The following is a 10,198-nucleotide window of genomic DNA, read 5'->3' as shown; positions in this document are numbered from 1 at the left end:
GTGAATGTAACTATTTTTGAATTCTGGAAATGTGTTTTGCAAGTTTGCAGAAAATGTAATAGAAAAAAAAAAGATTAATGCACAGGATTTCATTGCATCAAGTGACAAAGTTAAATAAAAAAGTAAAAAAAAAGTTAACTACCGATAAAATACCTTTCACGTCACGCTCCCCCATCTGAGTGTTTATGAGACTTCTGTAGCCTTGAGGCAGCGTAAAAACACAAATCAGGCAAAGGCAAGGCAGGATTTAAAAAAATAAAATAAAATCAGAAGCACTCCAGCGAGCTAAGCACTCAAGGACAGATATGACGGAGCGGCAAAGACATGAGGTCAATGCTGGACACAGGTTGACAAAGGGAGAACAGCAGGGAGAGGAAGAGGGCGGGAAAACGGGACAGAGACCAGGAAGAGGGGCAACAGAGGTGAGTTACCAAAATAAAACAGGAAGTGTTTACATATTTTAAATGTATGTGGTTGTTAAAGATTGTTAAAAAAGTCAAATAACAACAACAACAACAATAATCATAATAATAAAAATATTCAAAGATACTGCGTTCTCCTCCTCGCTCTTGGATCCACGTCATGGATTACGGCTTGACGAGACAAACCTGCTAACTGGGCAAATATTATTTCATGCATGTAAGGATTTAGATTTGATCAGAGTGGCCTTGAAAAAAGGGTCTTAAAAAGTCTCACAACTGTCGTCCCTAAACAGATTGGACACCGACGGGCTGTGATGGTGTCCACAAACTGTCCATAATCAAGTGGAGACACAGTCCAACCGTTTCTGTACAGAATAAAGCAGAATTTAAGAGGTGTAGAACATTATGTTAAACTGCTGCTTTCATTCAGCAGTCACTTATAAATATGGCAGCCTGCACTGACACTAATAAGACATCTGAATGGGGAGTCAGTCAGGTGTCCCCCGGTGAAACCCTGTGACTCCTCTGCTGGCTGGAAATGAGGTATAGATTTACTTGACATTGAAAGATTTCCAAATGAAATTGAATGTGACATTTCCCCCCTTTTCTTTCATACATTTTTTTTTCTTCTGTATCTTATCTCTCCAGACTTTATGTGTACAGTACTGACAGACGCTAAAGCACAAAGCCAGAACAACACAGAAGACGTTGGTCATTTTTTACGAGTAAAAATCAGTATAAATGTCAAAACTGTCTTGACAGTAATGGAAAATAAACTCTATAAATACAACACTTTGGCTCATAATGTGTACCACTCATGGTAGAGGCTCACATTCACCTCTGCTTAATTTTTTTATATATTAACCCTTAGAACACAGAGCATTTTGGCAGTTTTTTTCCATTACTATGTTTAAACTTACAGTATATGCAGAGGTGATATGAATGTGTGATATAAAATGTCTTATATCCTTTTTTCAACACAACCATGACACAAAAATGAAAATAAATTTTATTTTCACCAACTGTATAAACATACCTGAGCAACAAGTACTCAAAAATCAGATTGAATTTGTGAAATTTGGAAGTCCATCACAGTTCAAAGTTCGCTTGGCTCGTTTTTATGAATGAAAAGAAAAGGAAAAAAAAGGTCTATTTTTGTGACCTCTACACAATTATTGTGTATTGGATATGCCCCCGTAAAGTGGGACCTCTATCATCTTCAGATATTGTGGCTGAGTTCAGCCAAATCGCCACAGTCTAACTGTATTTTCATGTGTGCTAAGATGGTCTTCTGCATACACTGGTTGTGACAAGTGGTTATTTTCCATCATTTTGTACCAGCCGGGCCGTTCTCCTCTGACATTTATGGGCATTTTCTCCCAGAGAACTGCCTCTCACTGGATATTTTCTCTTTTTTTGGAACGTCCTCTGCAAAGACTTCCAACGGCTGCGAGTGAAAAAATCCCAGTGAGTCAGACCTTTCTGAATCACCCTGTCTTGCACCAACAACCGTGCCATATTCAAAGTCACTCAAGTCACCTTTCCACCTCATTCTGATGCTCAGTTTGAACTTCAGCTGGTCATCTTCGCCATGTGATATTTAGGCTATTTACCCTAAATAGATTTCATCTGAAGCAGTAAAGGCCTGGCTGACACAGCAACATGGTTATTGTTTGCTCTTTGGGGACATCTGTTGGTACAAAGCAGCATCTTCTCTCTAAAGGTTTAACTTCTGCTGTAACCATACTACTACTACTCATAGTACAACATCCACTATTTACAAATGTATACCATGTCTTAGCCGTGACTTCAACGCTATTGTAGAACTTTCTAGCAGGCAAAGCTATCATTCTATTCATCTATTTATTGTTGTAATTGGTATCAAAGCACTGTTGCCTTTAAAGTGCATTATCAAAGCTCTTCTGTTATATATTAACCTTATGTGCCTTTATAAAACTATCATCAGAACCTGTCTGACTTTTTACAACCTAACTAACCCAACTGCAGTCTATACTTGTTCTGGTTGCCCCTTCCAGAAGGGATTATTGAGCTGAAAGGATCAGTCAGTAAAAATCTGGACAGGTATATTTTTTGTGTTTGTTTAACTGATTTGAACAATTATGCTCATTCAAGAATGATTACTGCAGAGAGGAAGATATTTTATATTTCACAGGCCCTATATGAAGTAATATATGACGTAGACAAATTTAGATAACCCATTCAAGCATGAGTGCATCTAAGAATGACAATATCAACACTTTCTGTAGTCTGTTTGTCGAATAGCTTATGCGAGTACAATTTGGATACCTTTTTTGAATGGATTGCTTTCTCTTCTGATGAGCTGCCAGATAGATACTTTAATACTTGGTTCAGTGACACAAAGGAGTACATGTCACATCACAGCACAGCACTGTCACATCAGCTTAAGGCAAAGGTTCTCTATTATTTTCTGTCATGCCCCCCCCCCAGAGGACAGAAATGATTTGGACCCAGTTCATGTTTTGCATCTTATTTGGTTAGGTTCATGTTTCCTGTTTTTTTATGTGCTTTCTTATTTTAACGGCTTAATCCGAATTGTGAACAGTGGTTGAATGTGATGGATATTTGCATACTACAGGTTCAGTTCGTATGCTGAGCAGGTAGATTTCCCTCACTAACGATTATAATCATTCGTATTGGACTTTGGTTTGCTCTCTCTAATGTTGGGACTATACCTGAGCAGCAAGTTGTTTGGAAACATGTTTGGAACAAAGGGGGGTGGGGGTCTTGGGGTGTAGCGTTGCCTAGCAGAGAGGTGGTCACACCCAGAGCTGAACAAACACATGCTGTTCGAAAGAAAGAAACTGATCCAATCAAAGTATTTAGTAATTTAGTTTAGTGAGGTTTTCTTTGACCGTCAGTTTATGATGTGTTACGTCAGGTTACGTTCCATTAACGTTAAATCGACCGATTGTCATTCACGACCTGGGACATGAAGGGAATACTTCTATGAGTTGTTCATCCTGTTGTGGATTAAGTATTTCTATTTCTATTCCTAAAGAAGCTTGGACACATGTGGATAGAAACGACTTTCAAAGGTAATATTTTAAACCTTTCTCTACCTTAGTCTGGCTTTCATTTAATTTCTTATTATTTGTCCCTTTATTTATAATTAGATTATAGCTTGGCTGTTTTACTTTTGTGTAAACCCAATTTGATTCTGTTTTTCTCACTCCCTCTTTTATTTATGTCACACGTCCATGTTTTTCCTCAATTTGAACTGTAATTGTGTTCTATTTTTATTCTGCATATTATTGGGGGGGCTTACAAGAGTATTTCATTTTTATGTATGTATTACTTTATAACTCTCTGTCTGTGCGTTGAGAACTTTGAGTGTGTGTTTACATAGGATGATATTATAGTCTTCATCTAGCACAGGTTGACTGTGTTTGCTATAAATGATTAATTGGTTGTGATTTATTGGTAAGTTTAAGTACAGCATGTATGTGAATGCTGTACAGCAGGGATCAGCTCAAGTAAATGTGGTCGAGGGCCAATTTTCTTTGTAAGCAATTGAATATTTGAGCCAAAACATCATATCTTCATGAGGCAAAACAAAACAAAAACCCATGTTCGCTGCCTTAAACTAACAATAATGTGGACGTTGTTTTCTTCCTTGAGCCTGACGTATGATAATAATTATTTAATGGACATTTACTCCCCAAACCTGGCTGTCTCCTTAACAACAGCAGTGTTTTTAGTTTTAGTTTTCCAAACCAAACATTGAGTTTAAGTTAACTGTCAATTCCAGCAACAGAATCTATTTGGATCAGTTCGTAAAAAAATGAACTAATTAATCGCACAATTTTCTGTAATGAATCGATTTTTCTGAAGATATTTATTTATTTATTTATTTAAAATCACGGAATGAATGTAGAATCAAAACAAAATGTATATATTTAAATTCAAAGCCGGTTTTAATGGCTTTCTTTAAACTTGGACCACAGTTTCTCTCCTGTGAAGTACAAATTTGGCATTCAAAAAAGGCATCTTTCTTATATTCTCAAATAGAAATAATAACAGAATATCAAAATCACAGAGGCCAATAAGATTAGACATCAGCTGAAATGGCAGTTATTTCATATATGAACTAGTAACATAAATGATAACCATCTTGGTGCCCGTTCCATTTCAAACAGGTGCCCATATGCACAGTGCAAAATATCAGAAAAACTTCAGAATATTGAAAATTTGTCACTTCATTCAGCCAGTTACTGAGGCAGACCAGAGTGTTTACATTATCAGGGGACAAAGAGGCTTGCTTCTTTTGAATGATGTGGCCTTGGAGTGAGAGGGGTTAAGTGGGCCGTGCAAGGCAGCTGTTCAAACGGAAGTAGCTTCGCGGTGGCAACCATGTTAAAGGAATACTTCACCGATTTGCATTTAGCTTTGCATTACTAGAATGGGGCAGTATTTTAGAAAAATTGTGCTGAGTGGAGAAATATCTTCCTTCTTTTCTTTGTCACGTGCACACCAGTGACACTTGGTCCTGTTAGCGTGATTGTTAGCAAAGATGGCGGACACAAACAAAGATGGCGGACACATCCTAGGTAGGTCTAAAAAGTGCAGAATTAGCGTTTAGCAGTTTCAAACCTGCATATATATATAAATATATATACATATATATATATATATACACACACAAATGCAGATGCAATAGATGATATATACATACATGTATGTATATACAGAAATATATGTATATATATATACATATATATATATATTTCATCTGCATTTCATCTGGTGCTGTAACACAACTAATTTGCCCCTGGGATATTTTATTTTATTGTCTAAATAGCCATTTATATCTATTTTTACTCATGAAACAGAAAGAAGCTGGTTGTTTACACTAAAGTTTGACACCACTTTGTATTTTGCCCTCTTTTAACAGCAGCATTCTTTTATTGTTGCAACAAAATTGAGTGTAAAACCATGGGCTGCATTTGAAGTCTTATCCTTTGGAGCATCACTAAGCCCATCACCGATTCTTCCAACTATTCGAAAGAAAGAATATTGTTGAAAACATTATTAAGAAAAGGATTCGCTCTTTCTTTTGACAAATTTATTACCATGGATATTTTCCATATGCGGCAAAGCAGATGACTTGACTATTGATCCGAGCAAAAGAGAGAAAAGAATATAAATCGTCAGATAGCTCAGCTGGTAGACCTGGTGCCCCATGGGCCATTGCAGCAATTCCACCTTCATTTTCTCCCACCCCACCCCCCTGACGCTGACTGTTCATCAATAAAGGCTAGAAATGCCCTAAAAAGGATATAAATCAAAGGGAAAGCAACACTGCAATGTGGGTTTTTTCTTTATAATTTATATTCAGTCCAATGTGTCAATCAAAGCTGGTAATGGGAAGCCGCGCTAGTTTTCATTCATCATTCAGCATGTATCAGTGAGTGTCATTGTGTATGCCTGGTTTCTCTACATGTGTGAAATCAAGGAGTGGTTTGGTGCAGAAAGGTTCAGGTTTCAAAGAATCAGCCATTCAAACAATGAAGTCTACGTCACAATCTTTTCCACACAGATGGGCTGAAGGGATTTCTGTCATGACGCAATCAAGCTGTTTCTCTAACTGTGGCTCCTAGTACTGCTTCACGTTGGTAATCAACCTCATCTGTGACTGAATGACTAGTCAAGTTATCAATCAAATTATTCGCAGATTCATTACGTCGTTTTCTTAGATACATGAGAGAAATGATAAAATAAAGGGTTGAATTTTCAAACGTTTTAAAGCCTTTGACTACTACAAAGAAGTAGTAGTAGTACCGCTTTATTGCATTAATGACCTTGTTGAAATATTGAATGATTCAAAATGTGATTTCATATTCTGCCTCAGGTTTGAATCTATGACGTCTGGCTCTTCATCCAAGATGAAAGCACTAAGAATGACCTTCCTCCTCCTCCTCCTCTTTATTCCTGCCATGATCTTCATTTTCATCCTCGCCGGACTAACATCCAGGACAGACAGGCACATCTCAACCATGAGTAGGCCTCCAAAAACTGTGCCCATTCAGATCTCTGAGCAGACCTTCACCCGCCTCAACAACACCAAACATCTACTGGTGTCAGCCTTCATGGACCAGAGGAGGAAGGGCTTAGATATACGCATCATTGGCATATTTAAAAGAGACTCCATCAACCCCCTGAACTGTTATTTCTGGTGCGATGGTCACATGTCAGTCCCGACTCCATCAGAGATTATGGTGCACTCAGACCACTTTGGTTTTCCCTACGGCGCCACAGATGTCATGTGTCCAATTCCTGAAAACTGCTACGCTACACACGTTACTCTTGTGACTCGGCCTACCAGTGACATTGAACCCGACCAGCTTTGGTTACCCATAAGAAACAGAGAGATGAAAGAGAATGTGAATGACACATTTCAGTTTGATTTCACAGTCTGCATCTCCAACCTGTTTGGAGACTACAACAATGTGCTTCAGGTCGCCCAGACCCTGGAGATGTACAGGTCAGTAGCGCAACAACACCAGAAAACTCTGTCACACATTAATAACATCGCCTTCTCTCTTACAACTCCAACTTTAGTCATGCTCACACATATTTTTATGTCTGGAAAGAAGGTTGTACACCATCTTTATCACGCAGTCTCTGATGGACTCGTGCTGTGTTCCGTTGTGTTTCCCTATCAACGTCTCAACTTGCTTTAGTGATGTTTTCATTTCACTCATGAGTCTGCGAAGTGAAGAGCCGCTGCTAAGAGGCCAAGATGCTTTCCCCGGGTAAACTTGTGTTTTTGATAAGTGTCTCTTTGCAACAAATTCCTTAGCAACAGCAATCGAGCTCCAGACATCAACATCACGTAACTCATGGTGGCAGGAAAAGCTGCTGCAAAAATGACCAATGCGCCAATGCCAGTGTCAGAGCCGTCAGAGTTCACTGCGCAAGCTTTAAATCCACGGAGATCGTTCAGTAGATGAATTTATCTGACCCCCACAATGTCCCCAAAGGTTATTTTCACGAGTATGGTAACAGGCACAATGGACATTATTCCAGACCTGGAGTAACCCAACATTTTCAACTTCTGATCAACATGTCATAACAAAAGCAGGTCAAATTAACAAGACATTAAAGTTGCCTGGTGTTAGACTCTGTGCCTGAGATGAAGTGATCACCACACAAGCAGAATCCATCTTGGACTCTTGCTAGTGAGTTTTATGGCACTGAACCAATGCTTTTGTCTCTCGGGATCTTTGGTGATCCACTAAAATGTTCTCCTGTTGTGCGTCGCTTGACATACGATGGCTTGGTTAACATGCTGTTGACTATATACGTCTATGGATTTGAACGGTGCTACTTCCTGCCAAATTGCATAGTTTTGGTTCCAACTGTTGCAGGACAGGAATGTGTGACATCAGCTACTGGAACTCCATACTGGAATTAGGCAAACATGTCATTTCTGTTGTAGTGACCATGACTTGCTCTTGCTGGCAGGATCCAATTCAACTGTGCCACCTTAAGCCCATGCTAATGTGAAGTAATGATTTAATATTTCATCCCCAGGTTGCTTTCTGTGGACAGGGTGGTGATCTATAACACCAGTTGTGGCCCAGAACTCGACCGCCTCTTGCAGGCCTACATTCAGGAGGGCTTCGTGGAGGTGGTTCCATGGCCCATTGACCAATATTTGAGTCCTTCTAAAGGCTGGTTGTTCTCAAAGCATGGAGGTGAACTGCACTATTATGGCCAGCTGACCTCGCTTAACGAGTGCATTTACAGATCCATGGCCCGATCACGCTACGTCCTGCTGAACGACATGGACGAGATTGTTATGCCGTACCAGCACACCAACCTGACGTCCCTGATGGACATGCTCCAACAGCAGCACCCAAATGTCGGTGTATTTATCAAAAGACAGACTCAAAGAGAAGTTTATTGTTTAATGTGTTAATAGTTCTAATGTCTTCCCCTTTTCCATGCTTTGTAGACAGGGGTGTTCCTCATTGAGAACCATATCTTCCCTAAAAAACACTTTGAACCAAGTAAAAGGTTCCACCTGCCGCAATGGAACGGGGTGCCGGGAGTTAACCTTCTGGAGCACATTTATAGCGAGGAGCCAGACAGAAAGGTGTACCACCCACACAAGATAATAATTCAACCAAGGTAGCGTGGTGAATACACTATTCAAATAATGTACGAGCAAACGTCCAGTGCTGTACCGTATTTGCATTTTCACAATGACAAAACAAGGTCAAAGCCAGATGCGTTCACAATGTTCTGGGGTTAGAGTTAAGTCTATTAGGGCCAATAATTTTTGTTTTCATTTAGTTGTATATGGTGAGAATAAAGTCAAGTTACACGCACGCACGCACGCACGCACACGCACACACACACACACACACAGGTTTGGGCAGCTATTCTTTTAAGGACGCTGAAAGTGTTTTCCTTTACCTTAACTACAACAGTTTGTGTCTAACCCTAACCTTACCTTAACCTAACCACAGTTCAAATCTTAGCCCTAAACATACTCAGAAATGAGGTTCTGCCTCAGTAAGACCAGGTTTTGGAATACTGATCCAGACATGGTCAGTAAAGAGATAAATATTTATTGTATATTTATTGTATTGTACATATATATATATATACACACATATATACGTATATATATATAAATATATGTATATACATATATTCATGTGTGTCTCTGTGCATCACAGGATGGTGGAGCAAACTTCAGTGCATGAGGTGCTCAAGAAGTTTGGACAGGTTTTCAAAGTACCACCACAAGTTTGCCGGCTCATCCACGTCCGTGTGCCACTGCAGGGGGCGCTACCTATAGATCAGCTCCACGTGGACAAACGGCTGTGGGACTTCCACGAAAGGCTGATTCCCAACGTGGACATGGTGCTGAGGAGAGCGGGACTGCTGAACAGAGGGGCAGAGTTGATGGACGATTGATTGCACAGATGCTTCAGTTCCCCCTTATCTTTCATAGCAGGCTTTATCAAATATTGATCTCAAATACACAAGGGCTGTGCTTTGTGACGTATGGGGTTAAATTTTCTTCCAATATTTGTATATGTGCAGTGGGTGATCCACACGTATTTCTTGATTTGAATGCTTGTTTTGAGATCCAAATAAAAAAATCTAATTTGTAACTTGTATATTGATTTTTACAAATATAGATTTGTATTTGTAAATAATATTACATTTGTAAAACTGAAAATTGCATTTGTGAATTGTGATTCTGCATTTGTGGATTGCCAACACACACATTCCTCTTTCTACAGTTACGGATTTTTGAGACAGTCTTTGCATGAAAAATGCACAGATCGACACATAATGTGCAGAGGGTGATCCACAAGTATGTCTGGATTTGCATGCGTGTTTTTTAGATCCACAAATAAGATAAAACCCATTTGTAACTTGTATATTGATTTTTACAAATAATATGACATTCGTAAAACTGAAAATTTGTGAATTGTGATAGCGGATTTGTGGATCACCAATGCACGCGTTCCTCTCTTAATGCACTCCATGGCATGGATGTATTATGAGAACTGGATAGAGCACTGCCCCCTGTGCCTTGAAGACATTTTGTCATGGTGGCCAATCTTGGTACTGCAACAAAAAATACTAAAAGCAATTTTCCTATTGACCACAACAGTAAAAGAGACGCCTGTAAAAGTGTCCACAGGACACCTCGAGACATGGACAGACGTGTATAGATCTTTGTAACCTATATTGTTAATTCACAAAAATCA

General features: G+C 39.2%; 1 protein-coding gene across 1 annotated transcript; it reads left to right on the top strand.

Annotated features, from left to right (window-relative positions):
- The first annotated feature begins 3,243 nt into the window (after positions 1 to 3,243).
- Positions 3,244 to 9,602, top strand: LOC122783195 (beta-1,4-galactosyltransferase galt-1-like). Its single transcript, XM_044047882.1, has 5 exons — positions 3,244 to 3,499; positions 6,313 to 6,945; positions 7,998 to 8,328; positions 8,422 to 8,597; positions 9,152 to 9,602. Exons 1-5 carry the CDS (start codon positions 3,411 to 3,413, stop codon positions 9,390 to 9,392), a joined length of 1,470 nt encoding a protein of 489 aa, XP_043903817.1. The 5' UTR covers positions 3,244 to 3,410; the 3' UTR covers positions 9,393 to 9,602.
- The last annotated feature ends 596 nt before the right edge of the window (positions 9,603 to 10,198 follow it).

Source organism: Solea senegalensis, linkage group LG16 (genome assembly GCF_019176455.1).
Source record: "Solea senegalensis isolate Sse05_10M linkage group LG16, IFAPA_SoseM_1, whole genome shotgun sequence".
Lineage (NCBI taxonomy): Eukaryota > Metazoa > Chordata > Actinopteri > Pleuronectiformes > Soleidae > Solea > Solea senegalensis.
Note: the sequence above shows the minus strand (reverse complement) of the source record. Positions and strands in the feature narration are given on the sequence as shown.

What these genes read in the sequence shown, in the direction of transcription:
- LOC122783195 (XM_044047882.1), top strand. Translation starts at nt 3,411, where the DNA reads ATGAGTTGTTCATCCTGTTGTGGATTAAGTATTTCTATTTCTATTCCT. An exon ending in GATAGAAACGACTTTCAAAG is followed by an intron (nt 3,500 to 6,312) that starts GTAATATTTTAA and finishes ATTCTGCCTCAG; the next exon opens with GTTTGAATCTATGACGTCTG. An exon ending in TCCAACAGCAGCACCCAAAT is followed by an intron (nt 8,329 to 8,421) that starts GTCGGTGTATTT and finishes CATGCTTTGTAG; the next exon opens with ACAGGGGTGTTCCTCATTGA.